A 25478-nucleotide genomic window follows, 5' to 3' on the forward strand; every position below is an offset into this window, starting at 1 on the left:
GTGCCGGATCTTCCTTCTCTTCTTACAGTTTCTGGAAGACACCTTCTTCAAGCAGTGAGAAACTGGGTCTGAGCAGAAAAAGTAAATTAATGTGCATGCAAAATGTAATTGCATATGAACACATGACCTTTACACAGAGAAAACCAAAAACAAAACACAAAACAAATATCCTGGAATAAAAAAGTAAAAAAATATATTGCAAAAATTGCATGAAGGTAGTAATAATAGTAATAATAAGGGTATTTAGTTAACATAATTTTGATCAAAATAATGTAGAAGCCATCCCGCCACGTCACGGCAACCCTTGTGGGACAGTCCTAACTCTTGTATTTAAAACCTTTCCACTTGTCAAGTGACGTAAATGTGAACAAGGACAGAGGGACTTGCAACATGCAACATGCTGCATTTCGGCGCGCTCGGCGCACCGTCAAAAGTGCGCAGCACGCTACTTTCACACTGGCAGCGCATGATCTGCGCACCCTATGCTAAAGATAGGGTGCGCCGATCGCATGCGTGCAAATGCGAAAGTAGGCGGTGATCCCGGATGGGGCGGGCAGGGAGCCGGCTCGGGGCGGGGCTTAACGACGCAGGGCGCAGCGTTGTTTTAACGCAAATGTGAAACCAGCCTTAGTGCGCGCCGCGCCCCCTGCAGTCGAACGTCACTGACTGATGACGTGGCAGATAGCGGTGAGCAGCCATGGACGCAGGACAGGTGAGAAACTGACACCCAGCGACGGAGAGGTGAGTATGTCATTTTATTTTTACATGCAGCAGCAGCCGCGGCAGCACATGGGGGAATAAATCTAAGGAGCTTCTAATGGGGGCAGCATATGGGGGAATAATCTATGGAGCTTCTAATGGGGGCAGTATATGGGGGAACAATCTATGGAGCTGCATATGGGGGCAGTATATGGGGGAACAATCTATGGAGCTGCTTATGGGGGCAGTATATGGGGGAACAATCTATGGAGCTGCTTATGGGGGCAGCATATGGGGGAACAATCTATGGAGCTGCTTATGGGGGCAGCATTTGGGGGAACAATCTATGGAGCTGCTTATGGGGGCAGTATATGGGGGAACAATCTATGGAGCTTCTAATGGGGGCAGTATATGGGGGAACAATATGGAGCTTCTAATGGGGGCAGTATATGGGGGAACAATATGGAGCTTCTAATGGGGGCAGCATATGGGGGAATAATCTATGGAGCTTCTTCTGGGGACACCATATGGGGGAATAATCTATGGAGCATTTCCCACCCTAGACTTATACTCGAGTCAATAAGTTCTCCCAGTTTTTTGTGGCAAAATTAGGGGGATCGACTTATACTCGAGTATATACGGTAATTTCCTTTTTCTGCTCAGACCCAGTTTCTCATTTGTTTCATTGTGCATATAAGGGTGTGACCGCCCTGTTTCTGAGTTGGAAAATCCATCCTGTCTGGCCTATACTATTACTGGTGGTTCAGTCCCTCTGTCCTTGTTCACATTTACGTCACTTGACAAGTGGAAAGGTTTTAAATACAAGAGTTAGGACTGTCCCACAAGGGTTGCCGTGACGTGGCGGGATGGCTTCTACATTATTTTGATCAAAATTTTGTTAACTAAATACCCTTATTGCAATAACCTTCATGCAATTTTTGCAATATATTTTTTTACTTTTTTATTCCAGGATATTTGTTTTGTTTTTGGTTCTTCAAGCAGTGGTATAGGAAGAAGTCAGTATCGTTCAAGAAAAACATGATTTTCATGCAGGACAATGCTCCATCACATGCATCCAAATACTCCACAGCGTGGCTGGCCAGTAAAGGTCTAAAAGAAGAAAAAATAATGACATGGCCCCCCCTTATTCACCTGATTTGAACCTCATAGAGAACCTGTGGTCCCTCATAAAATGTGAGATCTACAGGGAGTGAAAACATTACACCTCTCCGAACATTGTCTGGGAGGCTGTGGTGGCTGCTGCACTCAATGTTGATTGCTAACAGATTAAGCAACTGACTGAATCTATGGATTGAAGGCTTTTGAGTGTTATCGTAAAGAAAGGTGGCTATATTGGTCACTGATTTTTTTTTTTGTTTTTGAATGTCAGAAATCTTTATTTCTAAATTTTGCGTTGCTCTATTGGTTTACCTGGGGAAAATAAACAAGTGAGATGGGTATATATTTGGTTTTTATTAACTTGCCTAATAATTCTGCACTGTAATAGTTACCTGCACAAAGATATCCTCCTAAGATAGCCAAATCTAAAAAAAAAAAAACCCACTCCAACTTCCAAAAATATTAAGCTTTTTTGGGTTGCTTGAGAACATAGTTGTTATTCAATAACAAAAAGAATCCTCTGAAATACAACTTGCCTAATAATTCTGCACACGGTGTATATTCTTGTGTATTACTGAACCAAGCCAGGGCATGTAATTTAATGTTGACCATGTATACTTTAGAAGTGATACACTATAAGCTTGATTAAAGCTTTATCAGTTGTTTGTTGGGCTGTGTAGTTTTTTTTTTTTCTTTGCTTCTCAGCTTCCTTTCATATGCTGGTCTGCATTTAGGTGAGGGAGAGAGAGAATTTTTTTCGTCCGCCAGAAAGGATTTCAGGGTTAATTTTCTCCCTGACTTCCTTTCTCCGGGCATGCACAATGGAAAATACGGATCCAACAAAAAAAACGTTGCAAGGTCCGTCCAAGCATGCCGGCGGACGGTAAAAATTTCGCGGATCCTCACAAAAAACGGATCCAACGGATGGCCATCCGTCAAGATCCGCCAGTAATGCAACTCAATGGGGAAAAAAACGGATCCGCAAAAAATGGCGGAACCGTTTTTTTCAGAACCTGGCGGATTTTGACTGATGGTCAAAAACGGAAGTGTGAAAGAGGCCTTAGGAGCAGGGACCCTGTCTCCCTAAAAAAGAGAGAGGGTGGACTAAGTCTCCCATTAGGACATTCCCAGATAGCAAGGGACCTTCATCGACTACTTACAGTAGGAAGGTGGACGCTGGGTTCTGCAGAGGCCGAAAGGGAGGTTTTGTCACTGTCCATAGTTTGTCTGTCAGTGGTCGCACAAAAACACAGACAATGGGCCTTACCTGGAGGCATTTCCCCGACCAGGATTAAATAATCAAGGTCCCAGAGTTACAAAGTTCTGTTCCTCCTCCCCCAGTTCAACAGGGGGGACCCTGAAGGGAACGCCCCAACATGGCAGCAGATACAGAGCTATTCCAGCACATGCCAACGTGGAACACACAGGAAGTGAACCGGAAGTTCGGGCTGACGTTACTTCTGGTGCACGCATCTGGAATACGCCGGCATTAGGAGAGGACGCCGGGGAGCTGCAAGAGGATCCCAGCTGCACATCACCGCACCGCTTACCCCCCCCGAGGAGACGCAGGAAAGGGGTCCTGAGTCACATGGAGACAGGAGCAGCATATGGAAGACAGCAGAGCCCGACCTCAGCTGCCCGGCAGTAAGTAAGCAGTCTCGGGCGCTCCAGATCGCCGGCCATGGCAGCACCATCGGGAGACCTCTTCATGCCCCATAAGGGACAGGAAAAACACTGGTGGTTGTAGGAAGGGGAGGGGTATTCAACCTTTGTGTTTCCTGTCCACCATTAGGGTGGGGAGATATCCTCCGATGCTGCGGTTGTGGAAGGTGACTGGAGAAAGTAGTACTTTACTGTATCGTCACCCATCCCTTGTAGATCGTGAGCCCTCACGGGCAGGTTCCTCTCTCATCCTGTATCCACAATCACTTGTATCGTTTAAGATTACTGTACTGTACTAACAAACTCGTTTAAGATTACTGTACTGTACTAACAAACTCTCCTTCATTCATGACTTCTTCCTTTCTAATTCTCTTAACCTTCTGGCTCTTACTGAAACCTGGATCCAGCAGTCAGATACTACCGCTGCTGCTGCTCTTTCATACGGGGGGCTACACTTCTCTCATACCCCAAGATCAGGCAATAGAGCTGGTGGAGGCGTTGGTCTGCTCCTATCACCAAAATGTACTTTTCAGGTTATCCCTCAAGTACCCTCACTTGTCTTCCCTTCTTTTGAGGTCCATGCCGTCAGACTCTACACCCCCTTCTCCATGCGAGTGGCGGTGGTGTATCGTCCTCCCGGCCCCTCCCATCAGTTCCTGGATCATTTTGCCACTTGGCTTCCACATTTTCTCTCCTGTGACATCCCTACCCTCATCATGGGAGATTTCAACATCCCCATTGCTCTTCCCCTCTCCCCATCTGCTACTCACCTTTTATCTCGAACCTCCTCATTTGGCCTTTCGCAGCTTACTAATTCTCCAACGCATGAAGACGGAAACTCCCTCGACTTGGTCTTCTCTCGGCTTTGTGCAGTGGATGATTTTGCAAACTCCCCTCTCCCGCTCTCTGACCACAATCTTCTTTCATTCTCTATCAAGAACTGCCAGGCTGCTCAGGTCACCCCCACTGTCCAGACTTATAGAAACATACAGGCCATTAACACCCAGAAACTTCTGAAGAACTTGCAGTCTTCATTGGCCCCTATCTCCTCCCTCTCATGTCCTGATTCTGCATTGAAGCATTACAATGAAACACTTCAAACTGCCCTGGATGAATTTGCACCCCCTATAAATAGAACACCACAACGCAGACGGCGACAACCCTGGCACACGGTGCAAACACGTTTCCTGCAGCGGTGCTCCAGGTGCTCCGAACGTCTGTGGAGAAAATCCAATCTACACGAAGATTTCATCCATTTTAAGTTTATGCTTAGAACATACAACACTGCCCTTCACCTCTCCAAACAAACCTATTTCAACACCCTCATCATCTCACTGTCCAATAACCCGAAACGTCTCTTTGACACTTTTCATTCTCTACTCAATCCAAGAGTACAGGCCCCAACCACGGAGCTCCGAGCTGACGATCTGGCCAATTACTTCAAAGAAAAAATTGACCAGATCCGACAGGAAATTATCTCCAAATCCCCTCATACCATGCACTGTCCTCCCTCCCCCACTGCATCTAACTCACTCTCTGATTTTGAACCAGTCACAGAAGAAGTAAGCAGGCTCCTTGCATCTTCTCGCCCAACTACTTGCACCAGTGACCCATTTCCGTCACATCTCCTCCAGTCCCTTTCCCCTGCTGTCACCCCTCACCTAACTAAAATATTTAACCTCTCTCTCTCTTCTGGTATTTTTCCCTCCTCATTTAAGCATGCCATCATACATCCACTACTTAAAAAACCATCCCTCGACCAAAACTGTGCCGCTAACTATAGACCTGTCTCTAATCTTCCCTTCATCTCTAAACTCCTGGAACGCCTGGTCCACTCCAGTCTTATCCGCTATCTCTCAGAAAACTCTGTTCTCGACCCTCTCCAATCCGGTTTCCGCTCTTTACACTCCACTGAAACTGCCCTCACTAAAGTCTCTAATGATCTGCTAACAGCTAAATCAAATGGTCATTACTCCATGCTAATTCTCTTGGATCTCTCTGCAGCATTCGACACTGTGGATCATCAGCTCCTCCTCACTATGCTCCATTCCATTGGCCTCAAGGACACCGTTCTCTCCTGGTTCTCCTCCTATCTCTCCGACCGCTCCTTTACTGTTTCTTTTGCCGGTTCCTCCTCCTCCTCTCACCTTCCCCTTACTGTTGGGGTTCCTCAAGGATCGGTTCTAGGCCCCCTCCTCTTCTCCTTGTACACTGCCCCTATTGGTCAAACAATCAGTAGATTTGGTTTCCATTACCATCTCTATGCTGATGACACCCAATTATACGCTTCTTCTCCTGACATCACGCCAGCCTTTCTAGAAAACACTGGCGATTGTCTAAACGCTGTGTCTAATATCATGTCCTCACTATATCTGAAACTGAACCTGTCAAAGTCTGAACTCCTTGTGTTTCCTCCCGCTACTAATGTACCTACACCCGACATTGCCATTTCCGTCTGTGGTTCCACTATTACTCCCCAGCAACATGCCCGCTGTCTTGGGGTCATACTTGATTCCGAGCTTTCCTTTGCCCCCCACATTCGATCACTGGCTCGCTCTTGTCATCTGCACCTCAAAAACATTTCTAGAATTCGACCTTTTCTTACTTTTGACTCTGCAAAAACTCTTACTGCTTCTCTTATTCATTCTCGTCTCGACTATTGTAACTCTCTTCTAATCGGTCTCCCTCTTACAAAACTCTCCCCTCCCCAATCTGTCTTGAATGCTGCAGCCAGGATCATATTCCTCACCAATCGTTACACCGATGCCTCTACCTTGTGCCAGTCATTACACTGGCTACCCATCCACTCCAGAATTCAGTATAAACTTATTACCCTCACCCACAAAGCCCTCCATGGCTCAGCACCACCCTACATCTCCTCCCTTGTTTCAGTATACCACCCTACCCGCGCCCTCCGCTCTGCTGATGACCTGAGGTTAGTATCCTCAATAGTCAGAACCTCCCACTCCCGTCTCCAAGACTTTACACGTGCCGCGCCAATTCTTTGGAATGCACTTCCCAGGTCAATACGATTAGTCCCCAATCCCCACAATTTTAAGCGTGTCCTGAAAACGCATTTATTCAGACTGGCCTATCGCCTCAACACATTAACCTAACCTATCCCTGTGTGGCAGAGCCAAAAGTTTTACCATAACCAGGTTCCCAGCATCATGTTCCCACATGCTTTATGCATCCATTAGCCCTCTGTGTCTGTACTGTTACACACTTAACATTATGGCTGGTCCATACAATCAGGGCAACTGTTACCACCCACCTTTCGTGTCTACCTCTTTCCTCATAGACTGTAAGCTTGCGAGCAGGGCCCTCACTCCTCTTGGTATTTGTTATAATCTACTGTATGTGATTATTGTTATGCTGTAATGTCTATTGTCTGTACAAATCCCCTCTGAAATGTAAAGTGCTGCGGAATATGTCGGCGCTATAAAAATAAAATTATTATTATTACTTGTTTTTGTTATGTATACCCCTCCTCACATGTAAAGCGCCATGGAATAAATGGAGCTATAACAATAAATAATACTGTAAGTCTTGGGAATCCCTGACCAATAAAAAAAGGAAACAAGACAAATTTTTTTTTTTTACTAAATATTAAGAACAGTTTAAAAGTGGAATAGAACCAGATACAAGATAAAACAATGAACATAAAAACATTTTTCAATAAAATATTGCAAAATAAAAAACTGTTAAGACAATTAAGAACAGTATGGATTCTTTTTGCCCATTTTGAGCAAAATCTCCTTCAGGTTTGGATCTTCTGCCCAGTTAACACCGCTGCCGAGAACCAATCTCTGAAGAAAGAAAAGGGGAAAATAAAGATGGTGAAAATATGGCCTTTTGCAGAACATCCTTATTTTAAAAGTTTAAAGATTTTGACTGCTCAGATAGGTAATTGACAGCAATCAGAGATCTTTATACACATCAGACAGTTTATCATCAGAAACTTGTCAAACATGAACGTCCCTACGGCATCTCCTGAGTCAGTGATCTCGCAGCGCCGCTGATCTCGGCTGTTCCCAATGCTCCAAGTCTAATACTTAGAGCCCGGACAGAAATCTCAACATTGGCAATAACTCCTTACATAAACTTCTATTGGTGAGCAAAGAGAGTAGGTGAAACCCACTGCTAAATATATAACCCTGAAACACAGAAAAGCACAGTAAAACAAACGTATAAAAATACTCTGTTGTAAAGAAATAACAGTAAATATCAAGTGCTAGTAAAAAGATGATAAAAAACAGGGTATTTGGGGGGCGTGGCCTAGGCAGCACACAGGACAGAAGCACATCACCACAGCTCCTAGACAAGGAAAAACAAGTGAATTTGCACCAAGAAATTAATTTAACTAGTTGAAACTGCATTATTACTAATAGAAAGGCAAGTGGATTCAACAAGACTGATCTGGCTTGAACTGCAGCTTACAAAGGGGCACTTTAATCCCTAGAGATCTGCTGGAGAGTGCAAGCAAAGAAACATCCTCACACCAAAAGTAAGAAGTGACTCATCCTCAGGAGACAAGCTAAGGAGGTGAGGGGGAAATCTCTGGTGGGTCTTACCTGGGATTCAGTGCCACGTGCACCCTCTGTCCCCCAACTAATTGCTCTTGACTGTTTGCTCCTTGACCAATTGCCTGGGATCCATTCACTCTGGTCTGGCAGTGTCTGGCCACTCACTCTGTTTCTCCTGAGACTGGCTGTTTATTCCCATCCATCAGCTCACACATATCTCCTGACTGCCTCGAGCTTCTCCTGGCATCCAGCCAGCTGCAGATTGCAGGGGGCCATCCACCTCACTGCTTCCAGGGGCTGCTCTGCTCAGGGGGAGCTGAAACCAACAGGGAGCTTGGGGAGACAGTGAAGCAGTGTCATCTTGCTGCACAGCACTATAGCTGGCAGATCAGCTCTTATTGTCTAGAAGTGTGTGAAACAGATTAGCAGCTCACTATACATCAGAGATTTTCTGCTACAGACTTTTCACAGGATTCACAAGAGAGGAAAATAGTTGAATATACTTGGAAACTGATCCCTAGGTGGACCCCCTCCCCCTCACAGCAACAGCACAAGGCAGGCACCTTTCTAATAAAACATCAATTAAAATCCCCGGCATCTTAAGAAGCACCCCTAGCCGCTGTTACATACGTTGAGACGCAAATTCTCACAAACCTAACTCTATATCTTTGAGCGAAAGAAGAAAGAAAGGGAAAGAAAAAGATAAGTAAAATAACTTGTGAAGTCATACAGATGAACATTCTCATAAAGTCTCATCTAAACATAGTGCCATTTACTGCACCTCTGCTGCAATTTGCAAGACCTTTTAGCACACTTGACCACTGTGTTTTTTTTTTTTTTTTTTTGTACAAATCTAATATAAAACACCAGTTCGCTCACATGATTTAATCACTTCTCCCGGTGTAGTTATATTAAATCAGACCTTAAAATGGGAAGATCCACTAAAACGCACACTGATGAGCCAAGAAAGCCTCATAAGACAACTAAAAAAAACCCAAGATGAAGACAAGGCTCAAAAACGTCTGCCCACTGAAACTCCTATGGGCAGTATATCTCAGACAGCCCCGCACAAATTGAATTTTGGCCCACTTCTAACCAATCATTGGTCAGATAGCGATGAAGATGTGGATTTTATACAAAATGATCCAGATATAAAAGGAATATATTAAAGCCCTACCCACAGCTGAATACATGAAAAACCTATTTAAAGATTTCACCCAAGCAGTAAAGGAAGAGATAGCAGATCTCAGAAATGATGTTAAGATTGTTAACGACAGAGTACAGAATTTAGAGACCAGCTCTGATCAGATTTTAACGCACGCCACAAGAGTCATAGAAATCTTAATAGAGAAACAAAAGAACAATTTCTGCAGAGAATTCACCTTGATGACCTGGAAAACAGGTCAAGGCGGAATAATCTGAGAGTTAGAGGGCTTCCGGAGAATATCCTAGACAAAGACATATTCACTACGTTATCTAGAATTTTCAAATTTTCAACAACATCATTGGAAAAAATGACGACAATGACCTAGGAATAGAAAGAGCCCATAGAGTCTATAGACCAAAGCCTTCTGGACCGGAGAGACCAAGAGACATCTTATGTTGTTTTCAAAGCTTCAGAACAAAAGAGGAGATATACCAAAAAGCAAGAGATGCGAAAAAAATAGAATTTGAAGACAGCGAGATTCAAATATTTCAAGACCTTACAAAGCTAAAACCCTGAATCTGAGAAGACAGTTTCAGCCCTTAACAAGAACAGTGAGAGACAAAGGCATTGCTTATAGATGACTTTTCCCATTTGGCTTGGCAATTCCCCTGAACAACAAAACTTTGTTTGTCAGAACCCCAGATGACCTGCCATTTGTCCTCCAAAAACTAGACCTGACGATTCTTCATGTCCCGGACTGGGCCACAGCAGAAGTTTTTCTTAATCTACCACCTCTTCCAAAAATTTTAAAATGGTCCACAGCAACCCCTTCCAAGTCAAAGAAAAAGAGAAGATTGAATGAGGATCTCAAGAAAACCCCCAACAAGGATATGGAAGAGGAAGAAGAGGTCGGCTGATGTTGTCAATTTAAACTGGTGTATGGCTCTACACGTCTGCTGAGACATTTACCAGCTGACATGTTCGCCAATTTTTTCTCTTTCTCTTCTGTTTTTCTCTTTTTACAAACCTGACACTAATTACTTTTGATGTTATTTGCTGTTTGATATATTTCTAGTATATTCATGGCATTTCTTCCCTCTCCCGCACGGAGGGGAGGGGGTACAGGAGAAATCTGGGCATGTTGTATGCATTTAGCATTATAGTCTAAGTTGACTAGTTTTAGTTACATCCTTGGATTGTAAAATGCTGCATTGTGTTTATGGTATTACCTGTTCAAATAAGACTCACCGGGAGTCTGTTCACCTGCAATTATACTTATTCTCATACACTTTCAAATCAACAGAGGGTTTTGTCATATCTATGTCCACACCCCCACAGGCCTAGACACCACCCTTTTGCATCTATACCTGGTTGGGCTCACATTGTTGCCTACATCCTAACCAACTGCAAAATCTTCTCAGGTTCTGTCTGAGAGTCACAAGCTTGTTGCTCATGTTCTGTAATAAACCTCCATTGTTTAGTTTAACCCCATATAACCCTGCCCCATCCCCAAGTCCTGCTAAAAAAAAAATGAAACTACTTAGTAGGACGCCCCCATTAAACTTTAATGGTTGATTTAAATATTGCTACCTTCAACGTAAGAGGTATGAACATCCCGAAAAAAAGGTCGCAAATTCTGAACTATCTAGGAAAAAATAAGATAGACGTCGTTTTTCTTCAGGAAACTCATTTTAAGCAAACCTATACACCTATCACTAAGAATAAAATTTTTACCAAATGGTGCAATGCCAATTCCCCGATAAAAAAAATAAAATAAAAATAAAGGAATATCCATAATTATAAACAAGAGAATTCCCTTCACACTAAAGAATGCTATATATGACACAGACGGAAGATATATACTATTAAAGTGCACAATTCACAATGAATTGTTTACCTTGGTCAACATATATACATATATATATATATATATATATATATATATATATATTTATTAACCCCTTCCTGACATCAGACGTACTATCCCGTCCATGGGACCCAGGCCCCTATGCCCATGGACGGGATAGTACGTCTACCGCGATCAGCGGCGCCCACGTGGTGAGCGCCGCTGATCGCGGCCGGGTGTCAGCTGATTATCACAGCTGACACCCGGCACAATGTGTCAGGGGCGGTCACGGACCGCCCCCGACACGTTAACCCCTTGCACACCGCGATCAAACATGATCGCGGTGTACCGGGGGTTAAAGGGAAGCATCGGCAGGGAGGGGGCTCCCTCCGTGCTTCCCTGAGCCCCCCGCAGCAGCGCAATGTGCAGCGCTGTAGCAGGGGGCTCCTTTCCTGCAGGCCCCCGAATCCAAGATGACGACGGGGGCCTTCGGGGGCCTGCAGGAAGCTGGCTTCCTCAGTGCCTGCAAAGCGCAGGCATGAGGAAGCCTTTGGCACTGCCTGCGACAGATCGCTGATCTGTCACAGCGATCTGTGATGTGACAGATCAGCGATCTGTCACAGGACAATGATGTTCCACCTGGGACTATTTAATAAAGTTAAAAAAAAAAGTGTTAAAATAAAAAAAAAAAAAAAAAGAAAAAAAAAAAAAAAATCGCCAAATAAGTTAAAAAACAAAAAAAAACACAAAACAATAAAAGTACAAATATTAGGTATCGCCGCGTCCTTAACGACCCGCCCTATAAAACTGTCCCATTAGTTAACCCCTTTAGCGAACCCCTTAAAAAATAAAAATAAAAAACAAAGCAAAAAATAATGATTTATTATCATACCGCCAAACAAAAAGTGTAATAACGCGCGATCAAAAAGACGCATATAAATATCCATGGTACCGCTTAAAACGTCATCTTGTCCCGCAAAAAACGAGCCGCCACACAGCATCATCAGGGAAAAAATAAAAAAGTTATAGCTTGCAGAATAAAGCGATGCAAAAATAATTATTTTTTATATAAAATAGTTTTCATTGCATAAAACCGACAAAACATAAAAAAAAACGACCTAACTGAGGTATCGCTGTAACCGTACTGACCCGAAGAATAAAACCGCTTTATCAATTTTACGGCACGCGGAACAGTGTAAGCGCACTCCCCCAAAAGAAATTCATGAAACGCTGTTTTTTGTTCATTCTGCGTCCCAAAAATCGGAATAAAAAGCGATCAAAAAATGTCACGTGCCCGAAAATGGTACCAATAAAAACGTCAACTCGTCCTGCAAAAAATAAGACCTCACATGACTTGGTGGGTCGAAATACAGAAAAATTATAGCTCTCAATATGTGGTGATGCAAAAACTATTTTTACAATAAAAAGCGTCTTTTAGCGTGCGACAGCTGCCAAACATAAAAACCGCCATAAATAGTAAATCAAACCCCCCGTTATCACCCCCTTAGTTAGGGAAAAATAATAAAATAAAAAAAATGTATTTATTTCCATTTTTCCATTAGGGTTAGGGCTGAGATTAGGGTTAGGGGTGTGTTGGGGTTCGGGTTGGAGTTAGAATTGGGGGTTTCCACTGTTTGGGCACATCAGGGGCTCTCCAAATGCAACATGGCGTCTGATCTCAATTCCAGCCAATTCTGAGTTGAAAAAGTCAAATGGTGCTCCTTCCCTTCCAAGCTCTGTCATGCGCCCAAACAGTGTTTTACCCCCACATGTAGGGTATCAGCCTACTCAGGACAAATTGCAAAACAATTTTTGGGGTCCAATTTCTCCTGTTACCCTTAGGAAAATAAAAAATTGGGGGCAAAAATATCATTTTTGTGGAAAAAAAATGATTTTTTTATTTTCACGTCCAAGCGTTATAAACTTCTGTGAAGCACTTGGGGGTTCAAAGTGCTCACCACACATCTAGATAAGTTCCGTGGGGGGTCTAGTGTCCAAAATGGGGTCACTTGTGGGGAGTTTAAATAGTTTAGGTACATCAGGGGCTCTCCAAACGCACATGACACCCGCAGACCATTCCATCAATGTCTGCATTCCAAAACGTCACTACTTCCCTTCCGAGCCCTGACGTGTGTCCATACAGTAGTTTTCTCCCACATATGGGGTATCAGCATACTCAGGACAAATTGGACAACAACTTTTGGGGTCCAATTTCTCCTGTTACCCTTGGGAAAATAAAAAAATGGGGACTAAAAGATGATGTTTGTGGAAAACATACGAATTTTTTATTTTAACGCCCGGGCGTTATAAACTTCTGTGAAGCCCTGGGGGGTTCAAAGTGCTCACCACACATCTAGATAAGTTCCTTGGGGGGTCTAGTTTACAAAATGGTGTCATTTGTGGGGGGTTTCCACTGTTTAGGTACATCAGGGGTTTTCCAATCGCGACATGGTGTCCGATCTCAATTCCAGCCATAAAAGTCAAATGGCGCTGCTTCCCTTCCGAGCTCTGCCATGCGCCCAAATAGTGGTTTACCCCCACATGTGGGGTATCAGCGTACTCAGGACAAATTGCACAATAACTTTTAGGGTGCTGTTACCCTTGGAAAAATAAGAATTGAGGGTGAAAAGATCATTTTTGTGGAAAAAATATGATTTTTTTAATTGTACCGCTGTACGTTATAAACTTCTGTAAAGCCCTTGTGGGTTCAAAGTTCTTACCACATATCTAGATAAGTTCCTTGGGGGGTCTAGTTTCCAAAATGGGGTCACTTGTAGGGGGTTTCCACTGTTTAGGTACATCCAAATGTGACATGGCGTCCGATCTGAATTCCAGCCAATTTTGCATTGAAAAAGTCAAACGGCGCTCCTTCCATTCTGAGCTCTGCCATGCGCCGAAACAGTCGTTCACCCCCCACATATCAGGTATCAGCGTACTCAGGACAAATTGCACAATAACTTTTGCAGTCCAATTTCTCCTGTTACCCTTGGTAAAATAAAAAAAAATTGAACCTGAAGTATTTTTTTTGTGAAAAAAAGTTAGATGTTCATTTTTTTTTTAAATATTCAAAAAAATTCCTGTGACGCACCTAAAGGGTTAATAAACTTCTTGAATGTGGTTTTGAGCACCTTAAGGGGTGCAGTTTTTAGAATGGTGTCACTTTTGGGTATTTTCTATCATATAGACCCCTCAAAGTGGCTTCAAATGTGATGTGGTCCTAAAAATAAAATGGTGTTGTAAAAATGAGAAATCGCTGGTCAACTTTTAACCCTTATAACTTCCTAACAAAAAAAAATTTTGGTTCCAAAATTGTGCTGATGTAAAGTAAACATGTAGGAAATGTTAGTTATCAAGTTTTTTGTGTGCCGTATCTCTGTGATTTAAGGGCATAAAAATTCAAAGTTGGAAAATTGTGAAATTTTCAAAATTTTTGCAAAATTTCCGTTTTTCTCACAAATAAACGCAAGTTATTTGAATGAAATTTTACCACTAACATGAAGTACAATATGTCACGAGGAAACAATGTCAGAATCACCGAGATCCATGGAAGCGTTCCAGAGTTATGACCTCATAAAGGTACAGTGGTCAGAATTGTAAAAATTGGCCCGGTCATGAACGTGCAAACCACCCTTGGGGGTGAAGGGGTTAATGACCTTGCAGGGGGCAGAGAGAGTAGAATTTCAATATTTGCAGATGACACTAAACTCTGCAGGGTAATCAATACAGAGAAGGACAATTTTACATTACATGAGGATTTATGTAAACTAGAAGCTTGGGCTGATAAATGGCAAATGAGCTTTAATGGGGATAAATGTAAGGTCATGCACTTGGGTAGAATGAACAAGATGTATAATTATGTGCTTAATTGTAAAACACTGGGCAAAACAGTCACTGAAAAAGACCTGGGTGTATGGGTGGACGACAAACTCACATTTAGGCCATGTGCACACGCTGCGGTTCTGGCCCTGCAGAACTGCAGCAGTTCCGCAGACATGGTACTTTACCATGTTAGCCTATGGGTTTTCAAAACCGCAGTGCTCACGCTGCAGTTTTTTACCTGCGGAAAAGCTGCGGGGTTTTTTCCGCAGCATGTCAATTGTTTCTGCGGATTCTGCTGCGGTTTCACACCTTTAACATAGTAGAGGTGTGAAACCGCAGGGCAAAACCGCAGCAAAACCGCAGGTCACTTTACCTGCGGTTTTACCTGCGGTTCCGCGGGAAAAAACCCGCAGGTGAATCTGCAGTGTGTGCACATAGCCTTAGCGGCCAGTGTCAGGCAGCTGCTGCAAAGGCAAATAAAATAATTGGATGCATTAAAAGAGGCATAGATGCTCATGAGGAGAACATAATTTTACCTCTATATAAGTCACTAGTGCGACCACACTTAGAATACTGTGTACAGTTCTGGTCTCCGGTGTATAAGAAAGACATAGCTGAACTGGAGCGGGTGCAGAGAAGAGCGATCAAGGTTATTAGGGAACTAGGGGGGTCTGCAATACCAAGACAGGTCATTACACTTGGGGTTATTTAGTTTGGAGAATCGAAGGCTCAGGGGTGAGCTTATTACAATGTATAAATATATGTGGGGACAATACCAAGACCTTTCTAATGATCTTTTTACTCTTAGACCTGTGACGGGGACAAGGGGGCATCCTCTACGTCTGGAGGAAAGAAGGTTTAAGCATACTCTCAGACGCGGATTCTTTACTGTAAGAGCAGTGAGACTATGGAACTCTCTGCCATATGATGTTGTAATGAGTGATTCCCTACTAAAATTTAAGAAGGGACTGGATGCCTTTCTTGAAAAGTATAATATTACAGGGTATATACACTAGTTTCCTTAATATCGCGTTGATCCAGGGAGCTAGTCTGATTGCCGTATGTGGAGTCGGGAGGGAATTTTTTTCCCTAATGTGAAGCTTACTGTTTGCCACATGGGGTTTTTTTTCCTTCCTCTGGATCAACATGTTAGGGCAGGTTAGGATAGGATATGGGTTGAACTAGATGGACTTAAAGTCTCCCTTCAACCTTAATAACTATGTTACTATATGCCCCCAATAGCAATCATTGCCCATTCTTTAAGAAGATTATTGATATTTTAGATAATTTTGCAGAAGGTCAAATAATTTTAGGAGGTGATTTTAATGTACCTCTACACACCTCTCTAGACACCTCAAACGGTCACTCTACAGTTCCCGCAAAAAAAAAAAAATCAGATACATAAAAAAACTATGAAATAACAGACTCATGATAGATGCTTGGAGAACAATACATCCCCCCACAAAAGATTATTCGCTTTTCTCCTCAGTTCATAACAAATATTCAAGAACTGATTATCTGTTTCTCCCCCATCTATTGAATACCATACAAAAAATTTCTTATGACACAATTCTTCTTTCAGATCATGCCCCATTATTTCTCAAAACAGCCATAGATCCACATAAAAGAGGGCCATTAAACTGGAAGCTAAATACTAAACTACTTAAGAACATCACACAAGAATATATAGCCACAGGCATAAAGAATTTCTTCAAAGAAAACCGCCCTCATGACAAACGCAACTCCAACACCTGGGAGGCTCATAAAGCTGTTCTTAGGGGAATCCTTATTGAATTGGGTTCCAGAACAAAAAAAGTAAAAGGAAATACTACTGAAACTCTTCTCAGATAAAAAAAAACTAGAGGCTTCACACAAACTAACACAGCTTCCCTCTCTAGAGAAAGATCTCTATAACTTAAGAGTTGAACTAAAGGCCCTCCTAAATCAAAAATTTGAAATTTTTTTTATCATATTCTCGGTTCAGAGCATATTCATCTGCAAATAAATGTGGCAAATATAATTAAGAAACAAATTAACTCCACGCACATACTTAAAATAAAGAATAATAAAGATCAGCTACTTTATAAAACAGAAGATATTGCCAAGGCCTTCTCAGATTTTTACTCAAATCTATACAATTTAAAACCCAATTATAGCTCTGCCATAGATAAGACTGTTAAAACACAAAATTTCTTAAAAGACCTATCCCTTCCCCAAATCACGGACCTTCAATCTAATTTTTTAGATAGTCCCATAACTAAAGAAGTGGAATAGGTGATAAACCGATCTCCAGGTGTGAAAAGTCCAGGTCCAGACGGTTTTTGGATTGAATACTACAAATATTTTAAACCTGAATTATCCCAACATTTGACAGATTACTTTAATCATATTAGTAAATCCAACAATTTCAAAAAAAGAGTCTCTAGTAGCCCACATCAGCCTCATTCCAAAAGAGAGAAAAGACCCCACCTCTTGTGGTAGTTACAGGCCAATTTCACTCATTAATAATGATGTGAAATTATACGCCAAAATATTAGCAAACAGAATACAAAAACTTCTTCCAGATCTGATAAACCCAGAACAAGTTGGCTTTGTCAAAGGAAGAGAAGCCAAGGATAATGTCATGAGGACAATCAACGCGATTCATCTAGCAAAACAACACAATATACAAATGTCGATTCTCTCCACAGACGCAGAGAAAGCTTTCGATCGCGTTGATTGGTATTTCATGGAACAAGCGCTTGCAAAATTTGGCTTCCCTCTAAATTTTATACATAAAATATCTGCCCTATACACAGCACCCTCTGCGATAATTAAAATTAATAACACACTCTCCGCCAGCTTTGACATAAAAAACGGCACAAGGCAAGGTTGCCCCCTATCGCCCCTTTTGTTTATTCTCTCAGAGACATTCTTGCAGAAAATACAACAATCCCCTAAGATCAAAGGATTGAAAATTGGCACAGTTGAATACAAATGTGCAGCATATGCAGATGACATACTTTTCTTTTTGGTGGATCCTGACAACTCTATTCAGGTTTTACTCAATGAGTTGCGCTTCTTTAACTCTATCTCCACCTTCAAAATAAATTTCACCAAGTCCAATATCATGCATATTTCTTTATCTCCTGAAAACAGAAGTAATTTAGCATCACTCTCACCATTTAAAGAATGCTCATCCATTCCATATTTGGGTACCAAACTTAGCTGCTCTCCTTCACGCCTTTTCGATTTAAACTTCAAACCATTGTTTCATTCGGTTGAGTCTGCATTATCAAATTGGAGAGATGTCCCGGTTTCATGGTTCGGTAGAGCCAACCTTATAAAAATGATAATTCTCCCCAAAGTCCTATACCTTCTCCAAACCCTCCCAATAGACATTCCTCAACAATTTTTTCAAAAACTTAAAAACTATTATTTTAAAATTTATATGGGCAGATAAAAACCATAGGATAAACCATAAAACCTTGGTAAAATCAAGATGTAGAGGAGGCTTAGGTCTCCCTGATTTTGAAACATATAGATTATCAACCCACATATCAAGAGTGATTGAGCTGCAAACCCCTTGTCCCACAAAACTTTGGGTTCCACTTGAGTTGAATGATCTTCATGATGGTTTTGCACACACCTATGGCCCACCCCATTTAATAGATTTAAATACAATATCACGAACCTGTACACTATGACTACCCTCAGATTATGGCACAAAACAAATAAAAAAATGAATCTTATTCCAAATATATGCAAAGCCACTCCTATCTTGCATTTGAACCCTAATAAATATAGATCCCTTAAGAGGAAAATCAGGCTCTCGATTGCCTTCAGAAACATGCCGATTTACTCATTGGTGCACAAAAACAGATGTATGAGCAAGAAGATGATCAGCTCACTCACTGAAAACCTTCACTTGAAAGATGAGGAAATTCAAACTCTACAGGAAGTAATAAATCTTTATCTCCCAGACATTTCTACCTCAGCACCTGATCAGCCAATTCTTAAATTATGAACACAAAAGGAAAGGGAAAAATGATAGCCAAAATAAATAAAAACCTAACCCAAACAGGAGATCCCAGATTTCATTAAAAAATGGGAATTCGAACTAAACACAAAATTTCTCCCAAAAGATATTATACAATCTTCAAAAACATCCACTTCCTAACATCTTCAGTGAGATTCCAAGAACTTAATTATAAAATTATATCAAGATGGTATAAAACACCTGACATAGTGAATAAAATAGACAGCTCAATCTCCCCTCTTTGCTGGAGATGCACCAGAGAGAAGGGTTCTCCATCTCACATTTGGCTGGAATGCACAAAAATGAAAAGTTTCTGTGAGAGAGTTCGAGTGCATATAAAGAAAACCTTAAACATAGACATCCCATTAACGTCAAATTTCATTCTATTCAATCTGGATCCTTCAAATTTACACTTTAAAAAGGCTCACTGATACCTCACCTGCTCAACGCAGCTAAAATAACTATCGCAAGACACTGGAAAGATGTAGAGATCCCTACCTGCAAAGAATGGATCAAAGAATCCAACCAAATCGGTATATACGAGAAAATTAGACTTTCAGGATCTAAAAACTTAAAGTCTCTAAACGCATGGGTAACCTGGTTGAATGCCTCAGAGAATCACCAAATAAGCACAACCGGTAATCCTTAATTTCTGTCCCTCTACAAATTTCTTTTGTTATTCATTTTTATTTTTCTTTACTTTACATATAGTTTGTTCTGTAATGTTCATGCCTTGATTTGAGCTTGATCTCTCATATCGCTTAGTTAACCTCTATATTTTAAGCAGGATTTTCTGACTCCTTACCCTCCCCCTTCCCTTCCCGTGTCCCTCCCCACCACTGCCCCTTGTCTTTTAAACTCTTCTTACAACCCTTTTGGTTTGCAAATCCACAGCCTTGTATGTTATCGTTGTGGTTTATTACGATTTTTTGTTTTTGTAATCTCATTCTTTTACTATTTCTGGAAAATGGAATTTTCCTTTCCTGTTATATTATTGAAATTTTCTAAATAAAGAATATATACAAAAAGAAAAAAAAAAAAAAGGGTATTTGGTTGATACGTTTTTTGCAAAAAGTGTAAACTAGGCCTCTCTACCAAACGTCAAGGTAACCCGTGTCAGAGAAATCCCTAACCGATGTATTTAAAAACCTGATCATGTGTATAGTACCTAAATGAGCAGGATTCAGACAGGTAATGTCCGATGTGCACACACTGCAGAGGACGGCTTTTATGTGCATGGCCCACAAGGGAGGGGTGGAAAACCTCCCTAATCTTGCAAAAACAATAAAATTAAATTATCTTCTATATATAACCCTGTAATTTAGGCGGTCTCTCCTCACTACAGAAATATCAAAGATGTGGACGCTATACAGTATGTGGTTTAGGCACACTGGGGCTCAGACGGGAGACTGCATTTGGAGCGCAGAATTTGCTGGATTTCTTTTGGCGGGAGAGGACCCATTTAGCTCTTTCAGAGCCTTTGTACTACCAGTAACGTGGAAGCCCACTATACTTCAGCTAACAGATGACAGATCTGAGTGGAGACTTGCTTTATAGGTGGATTGAGTTGAAGCTTTTACTGGGAACATTTTACATAACGTTTGGGATCACATTTATCCGGCGCTCTACACTGAGCACTTACTTTGGGGTTTCCATCTAAATCTGAGTGATGTGATTCAGATGAAACCCCCCGATGGATCCATTCATAATATTGAGGCAGATTTACTCTGGAATCTGTCTGGCCTCTGTTCAGCGGTGTCCTTCCTTTCAAAAGTGCACAAACCTGTGGTCAATGCTCGCCTAAAAAGATGGACACCACAGGATCACAGGTCAGATAGCGTCCACAGGCAGATTTATATTGTTTTTTTGTGTTTAGCTGCTGTAATACCCTAAGGCTATGTTCACACGACGGTTTTCCCCAAGTTTTTATGCAAATTTTCAGCTGCATTTTACAGTACCAGCAAAGTCTAAGGGATTTCAGAAATCTCATGCACACACATTGGTTTTATTTTCCTGACCGTTTTGAAAAATTGTTTTGTTTTCGAAAACCGCAGCATATCACTTCTTTCAGACTGTTCCGTTTTCTTTTTTTTTTTTTTTTTTTAAACCATAGTGAAAGTGTGCAAGTGCAATAATGCAGAAAAAAAGCAGGTATTTTGCACAAGAGACAACAAAAATGCAGGAAAACCTGCTTTTTGTAAGCAGCTTCTTACTGCCAAGAGAGCAGGTTTTGCCCGCAGGAAAAAGCAGCAAAAACGCAACATGTGATCATAGCCTAAAAGATGCTCTTTACACACAACAACAGGATTTTTGGGTTGCTTACCGTAAAATCTGTTTCTCGGAGCCTTCATTGGGGGACACAGAGACCTTGGGTGTATGCTGCTGCCACTAGGAGGCTGACACTATGCACAAAAAAAAGATAGCTCCTCCTCCGCAGTGTACACCCCACCGACCGGCAGAGAATTCCTCAGTTAGTGAGAAAGCAGTAGGAGAAGTAACAGAATAGGTTGACAACATAAACAACTCAACTGTAACCATTCAACCAAAGTAAGAACAGGAGCTGTAAAACATGGGAGGGTGCTGTGTCCCCCAATGAAGGCTCCGAGAAACAGATTTTACGGTAAGCAACCCAAAAATCCTGTTTTCTCGTTCGCCTTATTGGGGGACACAGAGACCTTGGGACGTCCCAAAGCAGTCCCTGGGGTGGGAAACAAATTTCCATCAGGCCAGCGGACTCACCACCGCGGCCTGCAGAATCCGTCTACCTAGGCTGGCGTCCGCCGAAGCGTAGGTGTGGACTCTGTAGAATTTCACAAACGTGTGAACCGATTACCATGTTGCAGCTTTGCAAAGCTGCTGTGCGGAAGCTCTGTGGCGCACCGCCCAGGAGGCACCCACTGCTCGAGTAGAGTGGGCCCTGATACCCGGAGGGGCTCCGCGACGCTTAACACGGTAGGCTTCCAGGATAGCCGATCTGATCCAGCGAGCAATGGTGGCTTTTGACGCCGGGTGACCTTTCCGCGCTCCATCAGGGATAATGAAAAGAGACTCTGTCTTTCGCAAGGAAGTCGTCCTAGACAGATAGACTCTTACCGCCCTAACCAGGTCCAGCTTGTTCAAGGACCGCTCTCGGGGATGAGTTGGATTCGGACAAAAGGACGGGAGCACGATATCCTCGATGAGGTGAAACGAGGACACCACCTTCGGAAGGAACGAGGGCGGAGGCCGCAGAACTACCTTATCCTGGTGGAGAACCAGAAAGGGAGAGCGGCACGAAAGAGCTGCCAATTCCGACACGCGCCGGACGGAGGTGATGGCCACCAGAAAGGCTACCTTCCAAGAAAGGAGAGAAAGGGAAATATCCCTGAGGGGTTCAAAGGGCGGACCTTGCAGAACCTCAAGAACCAGATTAAGATCCCATGGATCCACGGGCGCCCGGTACGGCGGGACCGTGTGAGCCACGCCCTGAAGAAAGGTCTTAACCTGAGGACGGGAAGCCAACGTTTTCTGAAACAGAATGGACAGCGCCGAAACTTGACCCTTCAGGGAACTGAGGGCAAGCCCCGCATCCAATCCTGCCTGAAGAAACGCTAGGACTGAAGGGAGCAAAAAGGACATGGGCGCGACGTCATTGGTCTCACACCAAGTGAAATAGGCCTTCCAAGTACGGTAGTAAATCTTGGAAGATGATGGCTTTCTGGCTCGGATCATGGTCTGAATTACGTGGTCGGAAAATCCTGCTCGTTTCAGAACCTCGGTCTCAACAGCCACGCCGTTAAATTGAGCGGCCGAGAATTGGGGTGGCAAATCGGACCCTGAGACAGCAGATCTGTTCTGTCTGGAAGCTTCCAGGGGGCGTCCGCGAGAAGGTTGACAATGTCTGCGAACCAAGACCTTCTGGGCCAATTCGGGGCGATGAGAATGACCGGAAGTCCTTCTGCCTTGATCTTCTTCAACAGCTTGGGAAGAAGAGGCAGAGGAGGGAACAGGTAGGGAAGTTCGAACTGGGACCAAGGAACGGCCAGGGCGTCGGCGCCCACTGCCAGAGGGTCCCGAGACCTGGACACGAATTGTGGGACTTTCCTGTTGAGGCGAGACGCCATGAGGTCTACATCCGGGGTTCCCCACCGAAGGCAGAGCAGATGAAACACTTCCGGATGTAGGGACCATTCTCCCGCCGCGAGACCCTCGCGGCTGAGAAAATCGCCGGCCCAGTTGTCTACGCCGGGAATGTGAACCGCGGAAATTGTCGGGACGGAAATCTCCGCCCAACGAAGAATCTTGGACACCTCCGCCAGGGCTGAAACACTCCGTGTTCCCCCTTGGCGGTTGACATATGCCACCGCTGTGGCGTTGTCTGTCTGAATCCGTACCGGCAGTCCCTTGAGGAGCCTTTCCCAGTGGACCAGAGCAAGATGGATCGCTCGAATCTCCAGAACGTTGATCGGTAGCGCTGATTCCCGATCCGACCATCGACCCTGAACAGTGTGGTTGCGGAACACAGCACCCCAACCGAGGAGACTGGCATCTGTGGTTACTATCTGCCAGTGAATGGGAAGGAAGGATCGACCCGATAGAATGAGGTGACGACAACCACCAGTTGAGAGACCGCTTGATCCGGTAAAAAAGATGGACAGGGCGATCCAGGGACCGAGGCGACCTGTTCCATTTCGACAGAATGGCCTGCTGGAGAGGCCTGGCGTGAAATTGGGCAAAGGGAACTGCCTCTATCGCCGCGACCATCTTTCCCAGGACCCTCATGGCTGTACGGAGGGATGGGAATCGCGAGGTCTGCAGCGATCGTACTTCCTGCTGCAGAGAGAGAATCTTTTCTTGTGGGAGAAAGACCCTTGACCGACGAGTGTCGAACAGAAGACCTAGAAAGACCAGGCGTTGGGTAGGAATCAGACAGGACTTTTTCCTGTTGACGATCCACCCGAAATTGGAAAGAGTGTCCAGGACGATTGACAAACTTTGGTGAGCCTGTTGGAATGAGGGAGCCTTGATCAGAATATCGTCTAGGTACGGGAAAAGAACGAGGCCTCTGACTCTCAACAAAGCCATCAACGCAGCCATGATCTTCGTGAAGACTCTGGGAGCGGTGGCAAGACCGAAGGGCAGTGCGACAAACTGGTAGTGGTGCTGTCGAATCGCAAAGCGCAGGAACTTCTGATGTCCGGAGAAAATTGGAACATGTAAATAGGCATCTTGGATGTCTATCGAGCACATGAATTCCTGCTCCTCCATGGAGGCGATGACCGAGCGAAGCGACTCCATGCGGAAGTGGCGAAGGCGGACCCTCTTGTTGAGCAGCTTGAGATCCAAGATGGGTCGAACTGCGCCGTCTTTTTTCGGCACTACAAACAGGTTCGAGTAGAACCCCGTGAAGCGCTCCGATTCGGGAACGGGCACAATCACCCCGGAACTGAGGAGAGCGGCGATAGCTGTAGAGAACCCCGGGATCAAGGCTGGATCCTTTGGAGGCCGGGATTCGAAGAAACGATCCCGTGGGAGAGAGACGAACTCTATCTTGTATCCTGAGGATACGACCTCCCTGACCCAGGCGTCCTCCACGGCGGCCAGCCAAACGTCCCTGAAGGAAAGAAGTCGACCTCCCAATTGGAAAGGCCCTTCGCGTGCCCGATGATAGTCATGCTGAAGTAGACCGTCCAGATCTAGATCTGGACGGTCTGCCCTGGGAGGAGTGGGGTCGCCAGGAAGGAGTGGGTCTGAAGGAAACTTTCCTTCTCTCCTGGCGAGCCTGCGGTCTGTTGGCTGGAGGAGTTGTCCGCCGTATTGAAACGGCGGAAAGTCCGAAAGGGTCGAAACTGACGCCTTAGTGGGGGTCTGCGAGGCTTGGACTGAGGGAGGAGTGAACTCGTGCCTCCGGTGGCGTCCTTAATAATCTGGTCCAATTGGGACCCAAAGAGGCGCACCCCCTGAAAAGGCAGGTTAGTGAGGGACTTTTTAGAAGACAAGTCCGCCTGCCATGCCTTTAGCCAAAGTGTACGTCGAATTGCAGTAACGTTGCTTGACGCCTGAACTGCACAGGATGCAGCATCCAAGGAAGCGGAGAGAAGATAGTCCCCAGCATGGGAGATCTGATTGGCGAGATTGGCCAAATGCTCCGGTTGCGCCTTATCTAAGATGCCCTGCCGAAGGTCGTCTGCCCACGTGGCTATGGTCTTTGCTGTCCAGGATGAAGCAAAGATTGGACACACCGCCGCTGAAGCCGCTTCAAAGGCAGACTTCGCCAGGGATTCTATAATCCTGTCATTAGAATCCTTTAGGGACGCCACGCCTGAAAGCGGGAGAACCGTGTTATTGGATAGCCTGGACACGGGCGGATCGACCGAGGGAGAGGCCGACCAGTTGTCCGTGAGCTCCTTAGCAAATGGGTAGAGTATGCCGAGACGTTTTCCTCTTTGAAAGCGTCTGGTCGGATCCTCTCTTTCCTTGGTAAAAATTTTCCCAAACTGGGAATGGAAAGGAAAAACCCTGGAGGGAGTTTCTGCCCGTCTGAACGAAACCTCCTGATCTGAGGATTTCGCAGGGGAGTCAGCAATATCGAAGGTATGATGGATCGCAGCAATGAGGTCCTGCACTGTGACCTTCATGCTTGCATCCTGGTCTGAATCCAGC

The 25478-nt window shown here is 43.9% G+C and overlaps 1 protein-coding gene across 3 annotated transcripts in view; it reads right to left on the reverse strand.

Annotated features, from left to right (window-relative positions):
• Positions 1-7065: 7065 nt before the first annotated feature.
• The window catches only part of CENPH (centromere protein H), a 43911-nt gene continuing 25498 nt past the window's right edge, over positions 7066-25478 (reverse strand). Inside the window, exons 9-10 of one of the 3 annotated variants that reach the window (XR_012233859.1) lie at positions 8055-8322; positions 7066-7289 (exon numbers count right to left, since the gene is read on the reverse strand). Coding sequence is in view for 1 of the 3 variants with exons in the window: in XM_073584181.1 (XP_073440282.1) it covers positions 7194-7289 (96 nt within the window). In the remaining 2 variants the exon portion in view is untranslated. Of the gene's footprint in view, positions 7290-8054; positions 8340-25478 lie in introns of all 3 variants that reach the window. The other 2 variants (XR_012233860.1, XM_073584181.1) reach the window with 2 other exon arrangements.

This window comes from Dendrobates tinctorius, unplaced genomic scaffold (assembly GCF_039654945.1).
Source record: "Dendrobates tinctorius isolate UK_male_01 unplaced genomic scaffold, ASM3965494v1 ptg000083l, whole genome shotgun sequence".
In the NCBI taxonomy this organism is placed as follows: domain Eukaryota; kingdom Metazoa; phylum Chordata; class Amphibia; order Anura; family Dendrobatidae; genus Dendrobates; species Dendrobates tinctorius.